Source organism: Heptranchias perlo, chromosome 22 (assembly GCF_035084215.1).
Source record: "Heptranchias perlo isolate sHepPer1 chromosome 22, sHepPer1.hap1, whole genome shotgun sequence".
NCBI classification, from domain to species: Eukaryota; Metazoa; Chordata; class Chondrichthyes; order Hexanchiformes; family Hexanchidae; genus Heptranchias; species Heptranchias perlo.
Window position 1 is genome coordinate 16082492 of NC_090346.1, and position 27213 is coordinate 16109704.

Below are 27213 nucleotides of genomic sequence, written 5' to 3' on the forward strand. Positions count from 1 at the left end.
CAAAGGAATATTGTCAATAAACGAGTGACATTCCTTACTCACTCACAGCTGACATTTCAAACACATTATGTCCTTCCAATCATCAAGCCATGGATTTATTGAGTTATACAGTTCACCTCTTTATGTTTAAAGGGAAAAAACTGTATAACCATACACATCATCATTTATCAGCTATCCACAGTGTACCTTTGAAATAACTCTTTTTCAACCTGCAGGATAAGTGGCACTTTGTTGTGCATATTTTAATGGCCACAATATAGGTATGTGATATATCCATAGCATTTTATTGTGCTTTACAATTATACTTGGCGCCGTCAAGATTTTGCCAATTTGCCAGGGAAAATTGGAGAGAAACCTTAAGACAGATTGCAACCTGCTGAAACAATGACACCTGTGTTCACACACAAAACAGCTTCTGTCCCTTTAAGAGTTCCTTCATGCATGGAGTTCCTGGAACTCGTTTTTTGATTGCCTTTGGTGGTCAGAGAGGAATTTCCCACAATCCTTCTTTCCCGGAATTGGCCTAGGGCTTTATTTTATCTTGTTTGTTTATCTTTGCCTCTCCCACTCTGCCAGGAGATTACACGGCTGCTTGTGGGTGGGGGATACTGTGCGTCATGTTGCCCCCAGTTGCTGAATGGGACAGAATCGATGGACCAGCTGGTCTTTCTCGGTCAGTCTTCTTCGTATGTTTTTACTATGAGGAGAGGGAGAGAGAAAATGAAGGAAACAGAGGGAGAGACAGAATCTTTTTATCTCACAAAATAAGTGAGTTTTGGGTGAGTGACATAGATCTGACTATATATTCAAGTCTGTGGGGAGTTAGCTAGCCTCAGCTGGGTGCGACATTTGGACTTAGTACTCCTGGGTTAGGGAGGGGAAAATTAGCTGGGGACCTTGCCCCTGCTCACTGTCCCGTGACCCCTGAAGGAGGGTGTGCATTGTGGATGTCGGGTGAGGGCAAGATGAGGCTCAATTGTGGTGTCCTCTCCATGTGTGAATATTCTGCCAGCTATCACTGTCGATGCTCATACAGGAAGAATGGCGAATTGGTGGGCAGGTGACACCCATGGAACTGTACCAGAGCAAGGAGCTGATGCCTTCAGGAGAGGAGCAGAGAAGAAAATTTGGCAAGAGAAATAAAAATGAAGTCTATATGCTTACAGTGCCCAAGACATCACTGCACACTACTCCAGTCCATTTATATCTTTGCACTCATACCTCTTGGCCTATGATAACAAACAGTTGTGGACTGGACTGAAACCACAGGAGGGAATCGTTCTGAATCATAGCTACTGGTCCCTGCCGGCGCTGGTACCACCATCCGTTGGGATCAGTCAGATATTTCATACGGCTGGGTGAATCGTTTGTTTATAGTTGAATTCTCTTGCTAAGTATCACCTTGGGTCAGTTGGTAGCACACTCAAATCTGCTTTCAGTAGGACTGTGGATTCCCAAGCGGGGCTCGGTGGTGATGTCAAAGTAAGCTTCGTGAGTTGCTGCATAGCATCCTGTGGATCATACATACTGCAACCACAGTGCACCGGTGGTGGATATTCAGTTCAATGGAGGAGCATCAATCAAGCGCACTTCTCTGTCCTGGATGGTGTTGAGTGTTGTTGTAGCTGCACCCATCCAAGTGAGTGGTGAGTATTCCATCATACTCCTGACTTTAGCCATGTAGCTGGTGGAGAGGCTTTGAGGGATCAGGAGGTGAGCCACTCATCACAGCGTACACTTCTGTCCTGCTCCTGTAGAGTGTTCATAAGGATGGTTCAGTTGAGCTTCTGGTCAGTGGTGACTCCCAAGATATTGCTGGTGGAGGTCTTGGTGCTAATGGCGCTGTTGAAGGTCAAGGACGGGTGATTGGGCTTTTTTTTGTTGGAGATGGGAATTGTTTGCCACTGGTGTTACCTGCTACTTTCCAGCCCAAGTCTGGTGTTGTGCTGGCCTCAGGTGAGACATGTTAGCAGGTTATTTGATGATGCATCACAACCAAGTCCGATCCTGTCCTCACCCAGTGTGCTAGCAGGGCCATTGGATAGTAACCAGGATTGGGAACACTGGCTAAAACTCAGCAGGAGAAAGTAAAATTGCCAAGGTCAGAATATTCTATGAGAACAACATTGTATAGAACAACATTCTTTTGAGAACATTGGATAAAATGGATCTACCCAGTAACATAAACAGACATATATTTTTATTTATGCATTTTCTTTATGGAAGGATATACTAATAAGCCCACCCCCACCCAAAAAAATGAAATCAGGGAACTTCAGTGAAAATAAGTGAAATTTGTGAGCTTTGAAAAACAAATAAATTGGAGTTGATTGCCCCAAAATAATGGAGAAGGACAACGGAGAGAATTTAATTTTTCTAACGAGTTCAAGAGAACGTTAAGGGTGTGAAAAGAATGAAGAGATTGCAAACACTAATTAGAAATAATGTATGGAGTGGGAAGCGGGTAATGGGAGTCTTTTGGTGCATGCAGGCCAGAAGGTTCTGTGCTGTTAGATGATCTCAGCCTGGGCAACGGCTGGGGAGCTGCAGTTGGCCTCGACGCTCCTGGGGTTGGAAAGCCCACATGTGTGATCGCCAGGTGAGGACTGTGCTGTGATGCCTTCCCCAGTCGAATATCCCACAGACACTCCATGAAGAATGGGCGAGGGTGGCCAGCACCTCGTGTAATTGCAGCCCTGTTCTGAGTCAGCACCTGCAGGGGAAAAAACTGGGGTGGAAATATTGAGCTGTATTTACTTCCTTCCCCCAGAGTGAGACACATAGAATCATACATCACAGAAGGAGGCCATTTGGTCTGTCGTGCCTGTACCGGCTCTTTGAAAGAACAGAGATGGTTGCAATAGAGGTATTCAAAATCATGAAGGGTCCAGACAGAATAGGTAGAGAGAAACTGTTCCCATTGGCGGAAGGGTCAAGAACCAGAGGACATAGATTTAAGGTGATTGGCAAAAGAACCAAAGGTGACATGGGGAAAATCTTTTTTACGCAGCGAATGGTTATGATCTGGAATGCACAGCCTGAGGGGGTGGAGGAGGCAGATTCAATCATGGCCTTCAAATCGGAACTGGATAAGTACTTGAAAGGAAAAAAATTGCAGGGCTACGGGGATAGGGCGGGGGAGTGGGGTTAGCTGGATTGCTCTTAGCTGGATTGCTCTTGCATAGAGCCGGCGTGGACTCGATGGGCCGAATGGCCTCCTTCAGTACGGTAACCTTTCTATGATTCTACACAATTAGTCCCGCTCCCCCTGCTCTTTCCCCAATTCCAATACATTTTCATTTATTGCTATCTGTACCTCTCGGTCCTCGCTGTCAACCCGCAGCCTGCGCTCCCTCCTGTGCTTGTCACTCCCCAGACCTGGTTGCCATGGCATCCTCCTCTCTTTCCCCCCCCCCCCCCCCCGGTTGCCATGGCTTCCTTCTTCCCGGTTGCCATGGCTTCCTTCTCTCGTTCCCCCCCCCGTGGTTGCCATGGCTTCCTTCTCCTGCCCCCCCCCCCCCCGGTTGCCATGCGATCAGCCATTTGCGGCGGACCGGAAGTGCCCTGCCGCGCGCTCCTGAGCCAGTTCCTGTCAGTTAGAAGAAGATGGCGGCTGTGGAGAGGGAGCGCTGTGCTTGGCGCCGCGGCCACTCGCACACTCACTGTTAAAGCCTTACTCGCATGTTTAGCTTTCGAATTTCTCACTGCTGCACTTTACATTAATGAGGTGAGTGGAGCTCCCGGGGATGGGGTCTCACAGTCTTGCCGGCCGTTTTGTTTGATGCCGTGCAGCCGCTAACTGGGGGCCCCCGGGGGGGTAAGAAGGAGGGAGGTAGGGCAACTGGGCCCCTGGGCTGCTGCAGCCGCCAGGACTGGGCCTGTGTGCAAACCCCGCAATGCAGTGCTCTCATCCCGTGGCCTTTTACAGTGGTTCTGCTTTAAAAGGTATATAATGCCTCTCTGATTCTAGTCTGTTTAATTGCAGAGGATTGGAGGCTAACGCTACCAAAGAAGCTCAAGAGAAACAAAACAGGTAAGATTTGATTTTAATTTATTTTTGGGGTTAAATATTATATTCAAGTTGATTTGGGGAGGAAAACGTGTGACCTTCACTGCCCACTAGCTAAAGGCAAATTAAGCCCCTGATCTCCCCCATCCTGCTCAGTTGAATCTGGCTGTGGAGAAACATCATATGAATAAAAACTAAAAATTGCAAATGTTGGAAATAATGAACTAAAATAAATATTGGAAATAGATAGGATCTGTTAGTATATGGAAGGGAAAAGACACATTGCAGGAGAAAGGGTGTAAAAATAGACTGGAGAAAGAGGTGGTCTCTGCTGACTTCAAAATAATTCAACAGAGGTTTTCAAGTGTGATTAACCTTTCTTTCATCTAGCTGCTTAATTAGTCTTATGTAATTGATTACATTAGTTATTACAGGGTGGCTGAAAATAGACTGCTGTTAAAATTACTCGAGATGGCTTTAACAAAATGTGTGCAGTGTCATGCTGGAAATATTTCTTTTCTCTTTCTCCCCCCACCCCCCCCCCAAAAAAAAAAACCCTCATGAGTTGTTGGAGGGTGGTAGGGCTGGAGGAGTAGAGAGATGGGGAGGGGTGAGACCATGGAGGGATTTGAACACAAGGATGAGAATTTTAAAATGGAGGTATTGGGGGACTGGGAGCCAATGTGTGTCAGTGAGCGCAGGTGAATGGGACTGGTGCAAGTTAGGATCCTGGCAGCAGCATTTTGGATGAGCTCAAGTTTATGGAAGATGTGGGGCTGGCCAGCAGAGCATTGGAATAGCTGTGTCAGGATATTAGCCCATTCAACAATGAGATGACTACTGTTTGTGTCTCATGTTCACATGTGTGCACTTGATAGTGATGAGGAATGGGGACCCAGCTGAATATTCTCTCTCTCCTGCCCCATGGATCGAGAGCTGCAGTGTCCTCTTCCCCCCCCCCCCCCCGGTAAATGGTTCCCCTAACTGAGATCAGCTAAGTTCCAACATGGGCTTTCCTTGGCTACATGATTGAGTAGCATACCATGCTGTACTTTTCCCCACAAAGCTGAGTGGGGAAGAAGAGGGAGAATCCTCATTTTTATCTTTTATAGTATTTACAACATCAACATTCATTTATATAGTGTCTTTAAATATAGTGAAATATCCCAAGATGCTTCAGAGGCAAAAATGGACTTTAGGAGAGGATCTTAGGAGAGATGTTAAGAAAACACAGCCAAAGGGATAGTTTCTGAGGAGGTGGAGAGGCAGAGGGGGTTCAGGGTGGATGTTCCAGAGAATGAGCCCCAAGTGACCGTGCCGGCGGTGTGATGGGAGGAGAGGTGCATATGAGGAACGGAGAATTCGGGAGGGATGTTGTAGGGCTGGAGGAGGTTATGGAGATGGGGAGAGAAGAAATCACGGAGGGAATTATCAGAAGGATAAGAATTTTAAATTTGAGGTGATCGGACATATAGGTCACTGAGGATAGAGGTGATGTGTAAATGTGACTCGGTGTGTGATAGGGTGCAAACAGGAAAGTTTTAATTGAACTGAAGTTTAAGGAGGGTGGAGGCTGGGAGGCTGGCCAGGAGAGCATTGGAATAGTCAAGACTGGAGATGACAAAGCCATGGCTGTGGTTTTTGGCAGAAGGGCTGAGGTGAGGGCAGAGGCAGAAGTAGGTGGTCTTTGTGATGGAGAGGACATAGGGTTGAAAGCTCAGCTTGGGGTCAGATAGGATGCTGAGGTTGCAAACAAATCTGAATTAAAAGAAAGTTGCTTTTGTGGTCAGCACAGCCATGTACCAACATATGTCTGCACTTGCACTTCCTTAAGGGTTGAAGGAGAAAAGTGCTTCCTGTAGGTGAGAGGTTAGATGTGGGTTTGTATCCATGTTTTCACCATATGCTGAATTTCTGAGGTATCACATTGAAGGAGGCAATAAGTAAAAGTTGGAGTTTGAATCCACTGGCTCAGAGTTCTCTCTCCACTTCCAGGGGTTGGCTCGGGAGTTGCATTGAAAGAAGCAAAGGAGCAATTTTAATGCTGGGAGCTGGGCATTTGGGGATTTTTTTGAACCTTTACTCCCCCTCCAGTTTTACTGCCTTTTCTGTTCCCTTGCCCTCTGAAGACTGACTGACTTACTGGGGAACTGTTCTATGGCCCGAGACATCCAAGTGATCCTTGATCATCTGAAAGTCTTAACAGTGTGTAATAACGGGTGTCACAGCTGAGCCCAATCCTGGGAGCTACTGGATAGTGATCAAGAGCAGGGATTCTGGTCAACTCTTTTTCCTCCTTAACCAACTGTAGCACCTTTTCTGTTGTTGTGGCTAAGATCAGCTAAATCAGCACAGGCCCAGCATCAAACCTGAGACTTTGAATGAACCACAGCTGAGACAGTTTTGGGGGTATGTACTTTGTGTACTTATGCCATTGACATTTGTTCGCTACTGGTCCAGCAGGGAAGAGCAGAAGTCAGCAATTGTGTACTTGAGATCAGCTTCGGCTAGGAAAATTAGGATGATACTGGAAAGCTTCCTTTGCTCCTTTACGTTGGAGTCCCCAATTAATCAAGGTTGAACTTGATAAACTTTGATTTATACTGAGATTTCAGTATAAAGAGATTTAACATTCAAGCTGCTTTCCTAGTACCTTGGGAGGGTAACTGAAATTTGAACCAGCTGATTCTGATGCACGCTGCTGATGACTGAAGTCTTACACACCTTGCTCATTCTGCGGACCAATAAGCCCGATATTGCGACGTGAGCAATAACTGTACAGTGGAAAATGTAAACTGCAACCAAAGAAAACCTTGAAGTTTTACTTTTGAGGGACTAGGACAACACAATATATTCAAGGTATTTGATATAGGAAGGCTCCACTATTTGTCGTAAAGGTTATTTTGCAACTAATGTGAAGTCCTGCTGCTTCAAGGGTGGTGTATACAGCCATGTGGTTGTAATTGTGTTCCTAACTTTTAATTGCATATGTTTTTCCTACTTGTTTAAAGTTACTGTAAATTACATCATCAATTGTAGGAAGCAGCTGTCAGTATTTGAAAATACTTTAAAGTTTGTGTTTGACGAAAATGGAAGTGCGTTTATCAGTGGCTGTGAATCCAGAGCTGCAGTAAACCAAGACTGAGTCATGCTGAAGGTATCCCATGTATAGGAAGGCAAATGATCATTATCATGCAGAAGACTCGGTGACTGAGTGGTGACCTTTCATTTCTCATTGTGTTGTTAGCATGAATTACAAGCCCTCTGACTCCCTGGTTGTTTCTGGTTTGTGGAAAGTACATGCTCCACACTCCAGAAGTTTCCCTGTATTTGTTTCTCACATGGATTGCTTTTCCAATTAGTGCTAGACACACACTGCTCTTGTTGTACAAACAAAGCTGGGTTTATTGGAACACCTAGAATAGTTCAGTGGCTGAGCCTGCTAGGACTCCAGCCAACATTTTTATATCTAGTAGGTAAGCTTTGTTTTTTTTTAAAAAAAGACATCTTACCAATGATAAGGAGCATTGTGTATTTTGGCAGCACTGGTTTGAGAGTTGTTAATATTGAGATTCTGATGCCAAATGCAAAGTCTAAAATGTAAAACTGCACTTGCAGCCTTGCCTAGCAACTATTTTGCACACGGGAGAGTTGAGCAAACTGTATTTATACATTCAGCTTCCTCGGGTACTGAATGTTATGATGGTGAATATTAACATGTGCCACCCTATTTCTCCAGCTCACCTGAAGGGAAACAGGATGCATTTGTTTAAAGTATCAATTCCATAATATTCTAATGTAAAAGAAATAGCTACACCCATGAGTGATGCATTGAACTTGTACTTGAATAGAAATTTAAATATTTTAAAGTGGTAAGCATGTTTTGAAGTTGTGGCCTGCCCTGTCGTTTAATTCAAGGTGGCTGGGAGGTACTTTGTAATCCCTATATGTGAGTGGGATGGATCCAGAGAAATTCCCTGCACAGAACTGGAGAACACAATTATATCACGAGGAAATTTTGAGATACTGAGCAGTAACTACATACATGTGGGTTCAAATTATGCCAATCAATATTAGCAAAAACTGTTCAATACCAGTATTGCATAATAAAAATCTACTATAAATCTAATTGTTACTTTGCTCCTTATTTTTAGTCTTTTGAACAATGTCAAATTTAAGGAAAGTCTTCAGTCTTCCAGTGTTTAATTTTATTTAAACATTTTAGCTAGAGGTTACTTTTAGGGAACAGTTCATTGGTTTTTCTTTCTTTATCACCAAGTCTCCCTTTTTTGATAGTAAGTCCTTTATTAATCTGTAGTATAGCAACTCAAAGCCATGTAACAGGAAATTGAAAGCAACATAGTTTTTTAATTAGTTCACTTATTCAGAGCCCTTGGTTACATGAAAGGAAAAGCTGGAAGGAATGATTTTTCCTACTTGTCCTCCTCTGCATGCTGCACCTCCTGCCATATGATGGTCTCTACCTTAATTTAGTGCCAAGGCCACTGAAAAATTGCAGGTGATTGTGGCAAAAATTCCCTAATTTCTGGCAGAAGAGTTGTGAATGGGTATTGATACTTACATAGAATGCACAGCACAGAATCAGGCCATTCGGCCCAACGGGTTCATGCCAGTGTTTATGCTCCACACAAGCCTCCTCCCTCCCTACTTCATCTAACCCCATTAACATATCCTTCTATTCCTTTCTCCCTCATGTATATCTAGCTTCCCCTTAAATGCATCTATGCTAGTCGCCTCAACTACTCATGGTAGCGAGTTCCACATCCTAACCACTCTCTGGGTAAAGAAATTTCTCTTGAATTCCCTATTGGATTTATTAGTGACTATCTTTTATTTATGGTCCCTTGTTCTGATCTCCTCTTCCCCCCCCCCCCCCACACCTCAAGTGGAAACATCTTCTCTACGTCTACCCTATCAAACCCCCAAATAATCTTATAGACCTTTATCAGGTTACCTCAGTCTTCTCTTTTCTAGAGAAAAGAGCCCCAGCCTGTTCAATCTTTCCTGATAGGTATAACCTCTGTGTTGGTATCAACCTAGTAAATCTTTTTTGCACTGCCTCCAGTGCCTCTATATCCTTTTTATAATATGGAGACTAGAACTCCGTGTGTTCTAACCAAGGTTCTATACAAGTTTAATATAACTTCTCTGCTTTTCAATTCTACCCTCTAGAAATGAACCCCAGTGCTTGGTTTGTGTTTTTTATGGCCTTATTGTTCTGTGTTGCTACTTTTAGTGATTTGTGCATCTGTACCCCCAGATCCCTCTGCTCCTCTACCCCATTTGGACTCTTTATTTTCCAAGCTGTATGTGGCTTCCTTATTCTTCCTGCCGAAATGTACCACCTCACACTTACCTATATTGAAATTCGTTTGCCAATTACATGCCCATTCTGCAAGTTTATTAATGTCTTCCTGTATTTTGTCGCAGTCCTCCTCAGTATTAACTGTACGCCCAACTTGTTGTCCACAATTTTTGAAATTGTACTTCTGATTCCCAAGTCCAAATCGTTAATGTAAATGGTGAACAGTGGCCCTAGCATCAATCCTTGCAGAACACTTGCTAAATTTGATAAATTGTATTAAAGCAATTTAACTCTTCACTGGCCCCTGTTGTGGTAGATGGTTACTGTTCATATCACTTTCCCTACCTGGAGATCACTGCCCCCGTCCATTTCAGAGTTGTTAATATGGTTGTTTCCGCTAGTCCCCTTTACAGAGGTACTCTTCTGCTATCCTCCCAGTTCATGGAGGTGCTCCTCTTCAATTCTCCCTTTCATAGAGATACTATCCTCTTTCCTCCCCCCCCCCCCCCCCCCCCCAACTTCAGAGGCATTAGTGCTCCTCAAAGAAAAACTTTTCATATTGCTGTTCAGCTGTGGATAGAGCACTTCATTGTTTATGGTGCCTTGGTATCCCCTAGCTACAGTACTGACTACAGAGGATGTAACTATTTTTGTTGTTGCTGTATTCTTTCCTTTAATGCAAACAGGCACAGAAACCATTTCAATTTAACACTTTATATTTTTATTATCATGGTTCTGAAGCTTTAGGAGTGGTATGGTGTTTTTAAATGTAATTTTAAGGATATTGTGTTCCATTCATTTAGTGCTCTGCCAATATAGCTAGTGTCCCCCTGTCCAGTGGCAGAAGGGATAATGAGCTTATCACATCTTTTCATATACCACTTACTGCTTGGAAAATGAGAAGACCATTCAGGAAATATCAACTGGTCATTTATCTAATTTGCTGTTTGTGGGATCTTGCTGTGTACAAATTAGCTGCCATGTTTGCCTGCATAAGTATCTGCACTTCGAAAGTCAGGCTTTGGCTGTGAAGTGTGTGTGACGTCCTGAGCATGCAAAAGGTGCCATATAATCACACATTCTTGCTTGATTGGGTTTAGAAGATTTATCTGCTGATGTTTTGAAAGTGTTCCTTGGGCGTGTTCAAGGAGGGGCGATGGAAGGAAGGGAATAGAGTGTGAGATTGCGTGCTTTTCAACAGATGGTCCAGTGCTGGCTCAATTAATTGGTGTCAGTTTGACTCAGTTGGTAGCACTCTAGTCTGTGACAGAAAGTTATGGATTCAAGTCCCACTCCAGGTCTTAAGCACATAATCCAGGTTGCACTCCAGGGCAGTACTGAGTAAGTGCTGCATTGTTGGAGGTGTCATTTCTTGTATTGAAACATTAAAGCGAAGCCGTGGTTGCTTGTTGAGTTTGATGTAAAAATTGCCATGGCACAGCAATGACAGCATTTCATAAGTAATTCATTGGTTATAAAGCACTTTGACCATAACTTGTGCAGTAATAAGGTGCTATATAAATGCAAGATCACCTGATAATTACAGAAGGGGAAGGCATTTAGCTGTCCGTTCATCTACCTAGAAAAACCCCATAGTTTATCTCTTTCTCTCTCCTCCCCCTTCCCCACCCCCCAATATCTGGAAATCCTAAATCTTCCTCTTCCTAGTTTGAACCTGATACCCTTGACCTACTCTTGTAAATATACCTTTTTCAAACCATTTGCAATCTTACAGTAAATTGCCTGTGTTGCCAAATGTCAGTTAATCAGTGTAAGATTTTTTTTAATATACAGGACGGCAACAGAGTTGGGAGCGAGGCTTCAGAAACACCCTGCACTTCATTGTAAGAGATGACATAATAAACTAAATGGGCAGTCTTAACGTCGCAAATTACAATGGTAAATATTAACAAAAAAGCATGACCAAAAATTGTGACAACAGGCAGTCGGGTTTGTGGACGGGAAGTGTGCACCCGACGCAAATTTTCTTTGACAATTTACAGATATGCCTCAAGTTTTTGTTTAAATGCTCGAATGTTGTGGGCGATTGTGAGTTTAGGAGACGATGGGAATTATTTTAAACAGCAGCTCAAACTTTAGACAGGCAGGTGGGAATTGGGTACCTGGCTAGGATTTTGTCAGACTTAATCTAAACTGAGCTCCTTGTTTTATTTCATTAAATCAGTGATGAAAACATCAGTACATGAGAGAAAAAAATGTTCTTAAAGCTGAAGAATATTTACTCCTGTTAGCTTGCATAGCAGTTGATGTATGTGAAGCTTTGAGATGTTCTGAGATGTAATGAGGTGCTATAGCAATACAAGTATTTCAAACATATGTGTGCTTTTCAAGTGTTCTGCCCCCCTGCCCTGAACTCCTGTGGTGAGCGTTTTGGTGCTAACCTGTTATTTGCAATTGTTTTTCACAGTGTTTCCAAAATTTGAAAGCTGTTTCCAGTAATTATTCTCAGCAATAATTATGGGTGATTTTGATGAGCCTTGTTTTTAATTCATTATCTGTGATGTAACTGCATTACTACACAAGGGAAAATGTGTCCTTAAAGCTGAAGAATATTTACTCAGAATGAAGTTGCAGCCAAAATGAATAACATGTAATTAAGAGGATGAGGATGAAAGGGAGCAGGAAGCACAGTGATAATTTCAGCTTGTGGATCGTGGTTCCTAATCAGATTCACAAAGTTGTGAGGTACAGGAGTATATTTTGCATATAACTTACCAAGTTCTAACTTCCCTGGCTCAGTAACCATGGAGAATGCTTCAAAATCAAGAAGACTGGACAGATGATGGAACTGGCTTAGGATCGGATGATGCTTGCCATTAAACCTCTGGATCAGCAATGGTACCTCAAAAGAACTGATGAATTGACAAAACTCCTATTGCATCTTTCCCTTCCTTTACCTGCTACCGTTGAAGTATAAAGCTGTATGAGACTTAAATAGATGTGCACAAACTTGAGGGTGAAACTCGCATCCATTGCCTCCGTACATTGTGCACCATCTCCAACCAAGTGGACTAGGAATCTGTTCCCACTGTGATGCTGTGAAATCACCACTAAGAAATATCAGTGCCCGTATGACACTCTTTTCTGTCCCCACCACCTGGCCTGTGTTCAGATTCTCCCCTTGGTGCCATAGAAACCGAGTGTGCAGATGAAGAGTGTGCCCTGCTACTGTACAATTGTGCAGATTTCTTTCTCCATTTTTCTCCCCACCCTATCTAACCTGAAGAGAGCCTCCATGTTGGGGAATGGTTCCCTTAGAATTGCGTGCGCTCTGGTACCTCGTCCAACTTGCCATTATTCAGTATGAGCCTTGACTTGTCAGTATTGGCAGGTTGTTAGATTGGTCATCACCTGATGTTCACGCCCATGCACCTCCAAAAGAGGGTGCTGATGATCAGGAGTAGTAACCCTGGATGGCCCTCCCCATGCCTTGTTAACTCAAGGCACAAGACCAATTGTGATGCCCCTGTTGCTGCCCTGGATGAGATCAGTAAACTCAGCACAAACCCAGATGCATCTCTCCGCTCATAGGATGAAGTCAGAGCCATTGGGGGAGTCTCTGGATTGTTAAATATCACAGGCCCAACAGCATGGATTTTCATTTTAGGCTGGATTTCAGTATGAGAGAGAATTTAATTTGTAAATGCTGCACATTCATGATTCAGTGGAAACTATGATACATTTGTCTAGCAACTTTTATGGCACCCAGAAAAGTTAGATTTGTGTATACCAGCCTGATTGCAACTTGTAACTGTTGTTCCTTTGGCATATTTTTACAGTGCCTGGTTATCAGTGATAGGCCTATACAACCAGAGTTGGTGTACAAAGTGCACTTTCACAAATGCATTTTTGAACTTGCTGAAATCTCTGTTCTTTTTTGTCAGGTTTTGTGGATGAACCCTGCTTTGTTTTAATGTGTTCTTCAGGTTTTCTGCAGGGGCTGTCTAAGGTGCAGGAGAGAGTTTCAAACAGTGTCAAAATGGGGCCATAACTTCCAACGTAGCTTGTGTTCAGAAAAATATTTGGAATCTAAGCTACTGTAGCAGCTCTACAAAGATCAAAGGGGGGTTTGTTTTAATTGAGTGCTTTGGTGGCACAATGGATCAGTGTTTTAGTCCTTTGACAGAGCGACAGGCTGCAGGTTTGTGTCTGTGATTCTACTTGTGCAGAGTTCCTGACCTTGGCTGACGGTCCCTCCAAATTGAGAGATGTATATTGAAGGCTCGGCGTGTACACTAGAAGGTAACATCAGAAGATGAAGCTGCTCTTGTGCTCCTTCTGATCATAAGCCTGGAAGCCAGTTCTGGATTTGGGATTGGGTGATGCCATGCATGTGCAGTCTTTCTGTCTTGTATCTCTGGTTTAGATTGGCACTGACCTGTCAGACTTGGAGCAACATGTTCAGTAATGTCCTGCTGACAGTAGAGGGTATGACTGACTAGTTGATTGGTCCATTCTGTAATGCAGACTTTGTGCTTCAGTTAACCAGAAGCTTCTTTTGGAGTCTTTTTTGCAAACTGCCAACAAATCCTCATGCGCTACAGTAAGTGCAGGCTTTGGTTTCTGATGGGTTGTCAGAGTGTTTGTTTCTATGGCAAACCAGTCACCATCTGTCACCAACTGTACTGTTTGCTGATGTTGTGGACGGTGTTTTGTCCCCTGGTATATTACCACTTCCAGATAGCTGACTGTGGTTTATGCAATGACTGTTGCATGGTGTAACATTTGTTCAGAGCTCATAGCCTTACTGTGGTTTCTAAAAGTGAAGAGAAAGTGACTAAGATGTAAATGGGTTACAGGCAGGTTTACCTTCAGCTTCCCAAGGTAATTGGTTAAATTCAGCTCTTGACCTTTGGTGAGGGGTGGCAGTGGCCGTTCCATTATTTATGTTCTATATCTGGGGTGCGGACCAAAAAAAGGAAGTGACTGGGAACCACTATAGAAGCTTTCCACAGTGATGTTTTGGGAGGATTTTACTCCCCACTGCCACTTCTTTCAGAAGCAGCCCAATAATCAAGACGGCAGGCTAAGGAGCCACAGGGCTCAAATTCATTGCTATGATTTTCCCCACATTGCAAGTTTGTGATTTGGCGAGGTACATATTAGTCAGCTGGTTCTACATCAGCAAGCGATATCACGAGGGAAGTCAGCTCCATTCAAACCTAGCGATCAGTGGAGGCCTGTGCAGAGATGTTTGCCCTCTTGATTAGGGAATAGCTGGAGGTTGGGGGGGGGCGCGTGGAGAGGAGGTGCAGGGAAATAGTGCCATTGTAATGAGTAGCAGCAGATACCAATATGCACCTCTTTAGACTACCCAAAGTACGTGAAAAATGAGCGTCATTATTACGAGCCCTTTGACAAATCAGGCTAAACAGGTCTGTTAGACCAGTGGCTTTGATGTGACACTGACTGTATGACTTGCACAGAGTTCACACTGAACAAGTACCTTGTGTAGAGAACTAGTTTAGAAACTGGCTGGTAGTTGTATGTCAAGTGTTCATTTTAGTTTGGTAATGTTTGTGGGCCAGTGCATTTTGCTGCAGATCTGAAACTGCTTTGCCAGCTTAGTGAGGTGTAAGTTAATGGGAGCACAAGCTAGTAAATGGGATGGGCATGGCTGTTGACTGCTAGTTGGGAATGAACAAATAAATCAGACTTACTGAGATTGCTTCAGGATTGATCCAGTTGGTTAAACAAATGCACTGATCAAAAAGCCACATCAGGGACTCTCTTCTGCCACCATCACCCTGGCTCTGGTGGAGAATGTAAATATTACCTCTAGGTTCCTTTTGTTCACCAGTTTGATTTTTTTTCTTGAAAGGTTTTGACAAGATTTGTATGGAAATACATTTATTTATCAGCATTACTTGACATTCCCTCAGTGGCCTGGAGCTATTGCAGTAGACCGAGTTTAACAGCACGGGATGTGCTGGGGATTCAAACTGACCGTGTATGTTTAGAAATGAATCACCTGTCTTCTGCCTGACTTTCTTAGAAAGATGGCCACCTATATTTTTTTAAATGGTTTGATTTCTGACAAGCTTGCTCCTATCCACCCCTCAGTTGGTTCATCTTGTGGCCTTAAGTGACTCGATCCCCTCTTCTGCCTTGCCTTGTGGGAACGGCAACCATCTGCTTGCTGTACCTGCAGTTGGCACATCCACCAATGGGATTTGCCACATCTGACCACTTTATGGCAAGCTAAAAAAGGACTGAATAAAGTGGTACTGTCCTGACTGTTTGACCAGACTCCTGGGCAACAGAAATGAACCCAATATATTTCAAATAGCACAGTATATTGACAGCTGACTTTTCATAGTATTGTGGGATAATTTGGGAGGGGGCTGATATCCCAATCTCTCTTCTTTGTCATGAAGCACAGAATTTTGTTTGAAATATGTGTGGGTTTCTGAAAGCCGGGGGGGGTGGGGGCGCGGTAATTTGAAAATTCCTGCAGAGCATCAGAAATGTTGAAAAGCAGGATGGAATGAGAGCATCTGGCAGTGAACTATAGCATTGAATCAATGTGTCTGAAAGCAGATTGGGAAATTCAAGAGCCTTGAGAGAGCGAGAAAAATATAATTGTGTATTTTTCTCTGATCTCATTTCAAGTAACGTCACATGAAGTGGGGTGAGAATGTGACTGTGTGCCTGTCCATGGCGGCTGCAAATGATTTCAAGGCCGAGCAGTTTCTTCCGCTACCCGTCCCCTCGGACAGGTGAAACTACAAGAGAAGTGTTGCAGAGGATGCAAAATCGATGACCTTGCATGCTTTGTGGCAGCCAATCTGAGAGCAGCATTGGAAGAACCCTGCGATTAGATTGCACGCCTGCCTTCTGCTCTGGGAATAGTGGACGGATGGAGGGGAGGAATATCTGAAGGTGGAGATGAGCACTTAAAAGTTATTAATTTTTTTTTAGAGTGGACAGGATGGAACCCCTGTATTAACTAGCTTCCAGAGAGCTTTTGGGTGTAGCCATGCAGACTGCAATGACTTAAAGCTGGAGAGTTTGTAATTCTCTCCAACTGGACTGTTTTCCAGAGCATCTGCTCTTTAGTGGATTGTGATGGCAGCAAAGCTGGTGAGAAGCTGGCACATTCTGCGATCCACTCTGGTGGGAGCCCTAGAAAGCCAGCTATGAATGAAGGTGTTGGCAATGTTAGTCATGGTCTTAACTTTCTTCATGCAAATTGCTTTTATTTTAATCTGCAATAGAGGGGGGAAAAACTCAAGTTATTGTATAGTACTGATTCAAATCCAGCTTGAATTCTGATCCTGTTCTGTGTATAGATAAACAATGTAAAACATTCAGTAGTCAGCCTTTTGAACTGCACAGATATACATGGGAAGTGGTCTGGTCAGTTAGGCTGTTCTGCATTGTTGTAATGCTGAGTTGTCATATCAGCATTGATTCATAAAATATCCCTTGGAAGTTTTAGCTACATCAATGCAGTCTATACTACAAGGAATTGGGGATAGTAATGGTGAGCAAATTGCAGTGAAATTTAAATACGGTGGATCGATTTTGTCAGCCTACCAGTTGTGCTGATGTCAGCCTTCAGCTTACCAGCTGGGCAATTGACGTTTTATTTCTGGCCAAATTCCTCCCGCTCCTCAAAATGATTGACCCCTTGATGGGATACAGCTACATGGGCATTGTTTACTCTTCATTACCTCACCTTGGTGGCTGTTACTCATATGTGATCACTGACAGTGAGTTTTGGCCAGCCATTCAACTGTGCGAGGCACCACATCTAAGCCTGTGCTGTTCTCCTGATCGGGCACAGATCGGCAAACAGTGCGAGCTGATTTCCCCCCCACCACAATTTCCTAAGGTACTAAGCGTGAATGTAGTGCCCCCATCACTACCCTGGCAGGTATTGGCTAAACAACAGATTAAGGATTGAAACTGGGAATTTCCTTGTCTGTACAGTTCAGCTACTCACTGGATAAGTTTGGTGAGCCATGAGGGTTAATCCTACGTGATTTGTGTAATGTAAACCAAATGAGGACAGTGTGGTATGGAGTATCAGGGCACATCTTCACATCTGTGACGGCTCCATGTTATTCCAAATTGTGCTGCGCCATTTGCGGGGAGCTATATAGTGGGTGACGTTGATATAGAATGACCTTGGTCGATGCATGAGATTGGGTCCCCTCCCCTCTTCCCCACCATTTAAGAATGTGCATGCTAGAAGAAGATAGAGAAGCAGAAGGTGCCTTATTTTGAAAAAATCCTTCATCTCATCTGTGTCCTATCTTAGTTGATGAGAATAAAACTGAAAGACACAGAAGGAGGTTCCATGAAGGGGTCTGACTTACATAGTGTTAATGGTGCACATTGAAATGACCAGTTCAGACCAGATTGAAAAGCTGTACTGTCCACCCTGGTACGTATTTGACTCTGTGTAAATGAGGGGGAATTGGGCAAATGTCCTTTATCCCAGCCTAATGAAATGCATTTCACACCACATACAGCAACTGCATTTCGCATAGGCTTGACAGATTGTTGCTGTTGTAGGTGGGTTTTTTTTAATCCTGTAGGCCTATACTTGCAGACAGTTTATTGCAAGCCCCTTCTGTCAGTGTATGCCCTTTAAAAAGAGACGTCAGGTTTAGTAATAAGGGATGTACTTTGCAGCGGGTGGTAGTGGCTGTGAATGTTTGTGTAAGGCTGTCTGGAGTGGAACAATTGCCCCATTGTAGCTACAGAGCCAACTGCTGGCCAGCAGGAGAAAAGGCTGTTATTAAAGGGCACTGTTAAACTGTCTCCCAAACATGAGGGGATGAAGGGCCACATTCAAGTGCAAATGAGCTAAACATTGATTGTTAAATGATTGTACATTTCTCTTCAGGTTGTTGGTTTAAAATGCACTTGTAAGGAATCTTACAACACCAGGTTATAGTCCAACAGTTTTATTTGAAAATCTCAAGCTTTCGGAGGCTTTCTTCTTCGTCAGGTGACTCACCTGACGAAGGAGAAAGCCTCCAAAAGCTTGTGATTTTCAAATAAAACTGTTGGACTATAACCTGGTGTTGTAAGATTCCTTACATTTGTCCACCCCAGTCCATCACCGGCATCTCCATAAAATGCACTTGATTTGTTCAGTCCTCCCACCTTTAATGTGCTTTGAAATAGCAAAACTGGGTTTTGAGGGGATTGAGATTATTTCTATATGCTAAACTGTATGAAGGTGGAGTGTGTATTTAGAATTGAGCTTTTGTTTAGGAAAGAATGTGGGGAATTTTTTGGTGGCTTTGATCAGTTAGATGATAAATGGATTGGAAGTGTTCCCCTCATCATTTCCTTCTCTACATTATTGCCTCTTCTCCCAGCTGTGTGCATTATACTGAGCCCATGTTGATTCTGCTTTTGTATAACTCGAGTTGCTTTTATACTGAGACCTGTGCTTGCACCAGCAGTTTCCGGTGCATGGATCTCGCATGGCATGCTGAATCCTGAAGGTAAATCTGCCAAGGTTCGCTGAGGCCTTGGTGACATTCAGCAGGTTTTACCTTCAAGTTGCTACCAGCTCCGTGAGACCCATGAGAACTGGCAGTGGTGGTATGGGGGTCTCCTAGTATAAAAGTATCCTGACTCAATTCAGTTGCAACCAAAACTATTTGTATTGTGGGGGAAGATTTGGCAATATTGGATAGACTGCACACATGCGGATAGTTCAAATTTATATTAAAGACTTTGGTTTGGATGGTTCTTTCCTTGATATTGAAAGAAGATATACTCCAGTCAGGAAGAATGAATGCATATAGTTGATGTGCGTCACTAGCTTGTACTGGAAACCCAGAGATATGCTGTGTCAGGGCTTAAACTGGGAGATCTAAGGGCTGCTGGCAGGATTTCTAATGAAGATGCTTTTTTCTAAGGATTTTGCTAACACCATGAAGTCCTTTATGCCAGGGAACCCTGTGGCATAAAGTTGTATTCTGGAAACATATTACTTCTATTTTTCCAGTAGTGGTCACTGGATAGTAATCAGGATTAAGGGTCCTGTTCCTGTTTCCCCTCCATATTGAGATTGTTGAGGCTGATTGTACCACTCGTGATTCGACTGACATGGCACAGACAAATGGAGACAACCTGGAAATCACCTTTTGTTTAATTCATGGCCTAGCAAAAGCAATATAAACGAATTTGGGGGAGAGGGGGTTGTCCAGAGGTTAATTTTTTTTAAAAAGTCTGAAATGGGTAGATGAATCAACACGAATCGATGTCAGCTTCTTACAGTTGAATTTGTATTTGTGGGGATGAAACCACAATAGAACAGAATTTCGAAATATGCCACTGACCTTTTGCTGAATCGAAATAATAAGCTGAGTTTTTTGTGAATCTTTCCTCAGTGCAACAATCTTGGGGTAAGACCTATTTCAGTTCTCTGGTTGACTTGTTTCTTTTAACTCAATTATTGTAGTACAAGATGAATTGTTTGTATGTCTAGTATTTTTAGCAGCAATCCATGTTGCTAGGAGGGCTGATTGTAAGCTAGCCTCAGTAGTTGGTGCCAATTAGTTTGATGTTTGTCCCTGGGGTGACTCGTGTATGCTCACTGGGTGCGGTGGAGATGGACAGGAGAACACGAAAAGTTTATTGCAATTGTTTCTCCCTGGCACCTGTTCATGCCACGGTGGATGGGAGAAGAGATTTCACACCACATTGAGTGACCTACATTATGAAGTTTGTTTCCAAAATGGGCTCCACTCTGCTGATGGAATAACTGATCTGCCTCAACTTTGTTCTGAAATTACTCCAAGGTTGCTGGATGTTTGGTTTGTGTTTTGTCTTCTCAAGAACATAGCAAGAAATAGGAGCAGGAGTAGGCCATATGGCCCCTCGAACCTGCTCTGCCATTCAGTAAGATCATGGTTGGTTTTTCTACCTCAACATCACTTTCCTGCCCTATCCCCATATCCCTTGATTCCCTTAGAGTCCAAAAATCTATGGATCTCAGTCTTCAATATATTCATCGACTGAGCATCCACTGCCCTCTGGGGTAGAGAATTCCAAAGAGTCACAACCCTCTGAGTGAAGATATTTTTCTTCATCTCAGTCCTAAATGGCCAACCTCTTATCTTGAGACTATAACCCCTAGTTCTCGACTCTCCAGCCAGGGGAAACAGCCTCTCAGCATTGACCGTCAAGTCCTCTCAGAATTTTATACGTTTCAATGAGATCACCTCTCATTCTTCTAAACTCCAGAGAATATAGGCCTATTTTACTCAATCTCTTGTCGGACAACCCTCTTATCCCAGGAATCAATCTTACCTCTGAGTTTAATTGCCATAATATCCAAGGGTAGGGCATCGTAAAATATGTGCATTGCAGTAGAATCTGATTTGAGTTGGGCATTTTGTGCTCTTCGATTTTTAACTGGGGATGTTCATCAAGTGTGACATTTTTAGGCTTCAGTATTTGTGGTTTTCTCCAAGTTCAAAACTTTGGGATAGTTAACAGTTGGGTAGCTGACGTTTTTTAACTTGCATTGTGGTCTCTTGTATACTTCCCACTTGCCTCATTTGTACTTATGCAATAACCAGCCTCAAAAATGGGTGGCTATTCAGAGCCTAGATTTATATGGAAGTTGAAGTAGTAAACAATGAGCTGCTACCTGCTTGACTTAGCCAGATGGTCAGTTCATGGCCAGGGCCTCTGCTGTGTGATGACCAAAAATGTTCAGGATTACCAGGATTTTCCTGTGTTTTGGGGGTCAAATTCTGCATTTCTGTCAGCTTGTATTCATTGCCATTGGTTTATGGCAGTGAAAAAAATCAAACTTTGTTCTTATTACATGCAACTCTGTAATCTAGGATTTTTGCCACTATTTGGATGCTGCATGACTTGATTCCATCCATTTTCTTATGAAAACCATAAACCCCTGGCCTTGTTCCACTAATTTAATGTCAGTGCTTTACTCAGCTTCCTGAAGTGAAGGTGCACTAACAGCTTGGATAGAGGTCCAAAGCGCAAAACCTTAGATCCTGTCGTGAGAGCAATCTCTGTGCATTGCTGTCTCTCTTACACTCCACTGTAAAGATACTGCTGTACAGTAAGGAGACCAAGTGCAAACACACAGGTCCAATCCCCCAAGTTTATTGATGCTGCAGCCTGAACCTGACTTTTCCTGGGTCTATGATGATGTCAAAATGCAGCCAATGGAGAGTTATGCGTTTGGTGTCAATTACATCTCTACCCTAAGAGTTCCTGTTTCAAGTAGTTGAATGCTAGTTGAGGCCTCTCATTGCAGATATTGAGATGCTCTGAACTATGTTCTGTTACAGCTATGGTGAGGGGTGGAGTTTACTGCCTTTTAACCAATAAATTCACCAGTTAGTATTCTCTAAGAAGTGAAATCAATATTGTAACAGGGTCCTTCCTGCATCTTGACTTGTAAAAGCAACTTACGCTCTCCTATCCTACCACCCATGACCATTTCTCTCCCCCCCCCCCCCCCCCCTCTCCCCCCTCATCTTCCACTGCCGTTCCCTCCCTGGTTGCAGATCAGATTTATGAATTCTGAAATGCGTGCCCAGGTTGAAGTCTCTGAAATGGGATGCATGATGCAACGTTGCACAATGCAGTGACTGTAAGTTGCTTAACAGGTCAGCAGTTTGTTAGTGATTGTAGGGCTCCAGCAGTAAAATATTCATCAATTCATTAAACCAGCAAAAATAGCCATTACACAAATTATAGTGTAGTGCTGTCTGAAGATAATTATGGGCAATATTGTATTTAAAAAAAAAGCCTTCCCATAATCTGGACTGATGTCTTGATCGCAGTGTGAGAATGAGGAGGCAGTGAGCCTTACTGCAGTTTATTTTACAGCAGATTGGGGTTGCAGGAAGATTGCATTTGTCTGAGACAAAACTGAAGTTGGATGATTTTTTTTTCATTAGCTTACTCAGACTTGGGGAGGAGTTTCCTGCAATTCAGTATGGAAATATTTTGGAATTCTTGGTTTTCTGTAGCTCAAATACATTTTCACCTTATCCTGGTTAAATCCCGATCTTCTCCCTTCCGTCCGTCCGTCCTGGTCTTGTGCATAACCAGCGTGGCATGGCATAACTGCCATTGTTGAGGTCCGCAGTAATCAACTATGACCATGCTATACTACTACTGATGTGGAGATGCCGGTGATGGACTGGGGTTGACAATTGTAAACAATTTTACAACACCCAAGTTATAGTACAACAATTTTATTTGAAATTCACAAGCTTTCGGAGGCTTCCTCCTTACTACTGGGGAGTATGATTGATGAACTGATGCTCATTTACAATTCAATGTGCGGGTTAACACTTGCTGCAGTACAGAGGGAGTGCAACATTGTCAGTGATGCCATCCTTTAAATGAGACATTCAACCCATACCACTATTCAAAGAAGTTTAGGGAGTTCTGGTGTCCTAACTAACATGACCAATAACAGATTAAGTGGTCCCCCATCTCATTGCTCTTTGTGGGATCTTGCTGTGCGCACAAGGGTTGTTAGAGGTTTAGACTTTTGAGAGAAGTGATGAATGCAATTTTTAAAGTGCGTTTTTATGCACTGAGTAGGCAGGGGTATGTCAGAAAACATGGCAGCCATTACAAACCACCCCATTCAACGTGTATCAGGTAGGTTGAGAAGGAAAGGTTTTGTTTGTCCGCACAACAGATATTTGTGCAAGATAGAAATCTCGCAAGCTGATCTGTTTTTCAGGAGCTCTGATTTTTGATCTATTTTCCCCACTCCTAAATTTAATTCCTAATATTTTATTCATAAAATAGTTTCTCTTAATTAATTTGAAAGTGCTTGAGTAATTGAGATCCCGTATTGAAATTTTAAAAAGCAAACTTTTTTTAAAAAAAAGTCTCCCATTTCCTATCCCTGCAGGAACACCTGGAAAAACTGGAAAAACATTGACACAAGTGTGTGCAAGTCTCATGCTCACATTTAGAATTCATAAAATTGTGGGTAAAACTGCACATTACAGCTGGTACCTTTATACTGAGATCTAGGGTCACAGTGACCAGCTGTTGGAGGTAATGATTGACAGTTGTATAAGTGAGGTTAGAGATTCAGTGTCATTAATGGGTTGGCAGAGGCACTTCAAAGCTGGCTGGATTTTTCCTGACTTGGTATCAATCAAACCTGTATTCATCTATTCACTCTCTCTGTTCCTCAGTCTAGATGTGTAGTGTTAGCTTTGCGGTGCATGTTTGTATTGTGTCCAGTGAATGTTTTGCTCTCATCAGTACACATGAGTACACAACATCATAAAATAAAAAAGGAAAAGACTGAATGCTGGTAATCTGAAATAAGAAAACATGCTGGAAATACACATCAGGTCAGTCAGCATCTGTAAAGAGAAAAAACAGGTTATGATGTTTCACGTGTGTAACCCTCATTAGAACTGTTTTGATGAAAGGTACACCCCAAAACATCCATAACCTGTCTTTTCTCTTCACACACTATTTCCAGCATTTTCTATCAATACAAAACATTCTCACTGTTTGACATTTGGTGTCACCAACCACCATCCATCAGTTAATGAGGGTGATCCAAATTAGAAACCTTTTTGTAAAACATGATGAATTCAAGTTTTGCAATTTTTGTTTGAGATTTGGCTGCTGTCTGTATCATTCTCTAATGTGTGTGGATTTAGCAGGAAAGGTTCAGGCATCAAGGCTTACGCATAGTGAACACTAAAATGCCTGACCCAGATTCCCTTGCAAGGCATATCTATAAAAGCTATTCGGTGTGAACTATAACAAGATTACTGTAGGACAAAACAATCTCACTAACTCTTTGTTTACTATTCATAAGTTATGACTGTTTCTGTGTTCAGATGGCTTGTTTTGAATGAGGAGAGGAATTGAGTTCAGCATATGCTGAGTCAACAGCTCTCAATGCCCAGTTGCCTTACGTAGTTCATTTATACCAGCTTTATCAGCTAGCTGAGGTCTCTGATGAGGTGACCCTGGTGAATCAAATTTTCTGTGAGGGGCTCATTGTCATGACCAAGCCAAGTCTACCGTTGCAAAAGTATAGCTAATGAACTGGAAGATTTGAGTTGGGAGGGGAGAGGAGGTGGCAATGGTTGAATGTTACTTGATTCTGTTGGTCACGTGAACAAGATTCCACACAGCTCAGAAGATGCCCTAACCAGATGTAGGATCAGATGTTTTCTAGATTACAAATAGTTACGGAGTTGGTTGGTTATGGATTTGTATTCATGGTTGGGGGGGGGGGGAAAGCATGAAGATTTCTTCTGTTGGGAATGGTGATTTGGGCATTATCTATTAATTCAAGTGCTTTTGATACACTCACTGATCCACGTCGGGTGTCCAAACCCACGGACCATGTGCGGCCTGGAAGTACGGACCATGAAACCCAGCAACCAAGTTCTGTTTGTAATTATATTTCTTACTGGTTTGACTTGTTCGAATTTCATGTAACTGGAGGTCTGGAAAGGGCAATTCTTAGCTTTGTTGTCCCATTGGTGGGTAAAAGCAAAATCAGCACATGAAGGTCTGTTTGTATTGGCAGCATGTGATCTGTACAGATCAATGGGAACATTGACTTGAATCTTGTATGTGGCCTACATATCCAAGTGATCCCCTGTTACTGGATTCTTTCACTACTGTCGCAGCAAAAGAGTTGTTAATCCTTCAACAATAACTTTGGCGTGATACAGGGCATGAGTGGTTATTAAACAACAAGCTTTAATCTATATTGACTCACAACAGTAATGCAACCTGGTTCCTGCGGATCCAAGATGATCAGATTTGGGCTGCCTTTGGCTACGTACTATGGACTTCCGACTGTCCTCTCGAGAGCTCTAACTTTTGGGAGGGCACATGCCCTATCTTTATACTGTTCGGCTGCTGTGTTCTGTGTGTAAGCATCTCTGGGCTTATCTTCGAGTCATAAGTCATCCCACTGTGCTGATGCCACGTTAGCAACTCACAATTAGGTTATATAAAACTAGTTATCTTCAACCTTCATCTATAATTACATGCTGTTTGTTCCTCTGAGGAATGGGTAGGTCCTTGGTTACCACATCTCTTCTATTGGTACAAACCACCTTCTGGTGTCAGTGTTATCTATTCTATGGAATGTTGGCCTCATTCTCCCTGATGTTCTGGTGTGTAAGCTGTCCTTGTTTTCAGAGATGCTGAACCATGCCCCCCTCAAGATCGCCCTCTTGCTAAATGTCTGGGCTGCCATGCGAGATGGGATACTGGACTATTCCGAGTTTTAAACCATAGTATAACGTCCCCAAAGGCAAAAGGTTTGGACTCCTGGGCTATGTGGTATTATAATTCAGCTATACTAAATTTCTGCCAGTAGAGGCCTCCAGTGAACTTTGAGTACCAGTGTGCTCTCTAATGGAAGAAAACTGTATGTGGAACATTTCAGTGTACTCCATAGGTCCAGCAATCATTTCACTGGTCACATCTACAATATTAAACTTGTGCAGTTTTAGATGGCAAAAGGTTTTGTTCTGTTTCATGACTAGGTTCTAGGAAGAGCTTAATAAACTAACATTCTTCCACCATGCAGTTGGTTTTAATTTATTAATTTCAAAATGTTTCTTGCTTTGAGTGTGTTTTGATAGTGAGCATGCATTTCCTTAATCTCCACTTCACTCAAATCTAACATTTAACTGGTGTTTTCTTAATGTGCATGATAGAGTTTCAGTGCTCATTGCAAGTTTCCCTGTACCTGGGTTCAGTCCTAATGTTGGGATGAGGAAAGAGCATAGATGAAATCCCCCACCACCCATTATTCTGAAATATGCACCTTTCAATTCGCAGCTTGGGGTGGAAGTGAATTTTATCAAAAGGGCTTTGCATGGGCCTTGATATGCATTGCACCAAAGTCCAATAACATGATGCCTCAGCTTTCCTATTCTTTTATCACTAATTTTTTTTCCCCCTTACTATGCCTTACTGGCTGCCTGTTTGTATTTCCTATAATATTTGTGATCTAGAGTCATGCTTATGGGAAAAGGCTCCTCTTCCCATACAACTGATTTGACAATTACTTTCATGCTATATGTAACATTTTTGCTGCATTTTCAAACTTGCTACTACTTGCTGCAATTTTTGAATTGTGTGGTATGTATTCCCAGTTAAAGCACATGACTTTCAAAAAGATTGCTCTGGTATTGAGTAGTTGGTTCTCAGTCAGGATCCTGGTGGTTTGACTAAGTACATTTATACTACAACTGTAGCTTTGGTTCCAAGTGGTTTTATTTCATACTAATGCTACAGTTAGTGTAAATGCAGCCTGATAGACCAACTTGACAATGGAGGGAGTCTTACTTGTTTCACTCCTGATGGTGTTTAACTGTAGATTTATGGTAGAGCTTTGCAGTTGACATGAAGCGAAAACTGTTTTTGCACAGACACTAATCAGTGGTGTAAGTGCACCTGGGGGTTGCAGTGATTTGAAGTGTGCATAGTGTAATTAAGGAATGGCATTGCAACAAATGTGTGTGTGAAAGGATGTTTGTGGTTACATATTTAAGCTATCACATGCCTAGATATTGGATGTTGGGAAGGCTATTTAGCCATGGGAGTTACCACTTCTGGCCCCAATCATGTCCTCAGCGGACACTCACATGCCCATCCTATCCTTAGAGCAGATTATTGAGGTCGACAGTGCACCCACAAGTGCAGGGTGCCACGGGATAGTGACCTGAAGTGGGAATCCTAGCTGAGTCTCCCTTCCTGGGAGACTGGGGCCAGTGGTATTTATCCGACCAACACCCAGTTGAAAAATCATAGTTTTTTTTTATATTTGTTCATGGGATGTGGGCATTGCTGGCAAGGCCAGCATTTAATGCCCATCCCCAAT

The 27213-nt window shown here is 42.8% G+C and overlaps 1 protein-coding gene and 1 long non-coding RNA gene across 10 annotated transcripts in view; one reads left to right on the forward strand and one right to left on the reverse strand.

The window, feature by feature from the left end:
* Positions 1-217: 217 nt before the first annotated feature.
* LOC137340519 (uncharacterized) lies at positions 218-3390 on the reverse strand. Its single transcript, XR_010966825.1, has 2 exons — positions 3317-3390; positions 218-2713 (listed from the first exon to the last, which is right to left on the reverse strand). It is a non-coding gene; the product is annotated as an uncharacterized lncRNA (long non-coding RNA).
* Positions 3391-3604: 214 nt separating this feature from the next.
* Positions 3605-27213, forward strand: part of LOC137340520 (trinucleotide repeat-containing gene 6A protein-like) — a 113155-nt gene continuing 89546 nt past the window's right edge. For all 9 annotated transcript variants that reach the window (XM_068003018.1, XM_068003023.1, XM_068003020.1 and 6 more), the window contains exons 1-2: positions 3605-3727; positions 3986-4033. In XM_068003018.1, the coding sequence (XP_067859119.1) occupies positions 3723-3727; positions 3986-4033 (53 nt within the window). In that variant the 5' untranslated portion in view covers positions 3605-3722. The remainder of the gene's footprint in view (positions 3728-3985; positions 4034-27213) is intronic.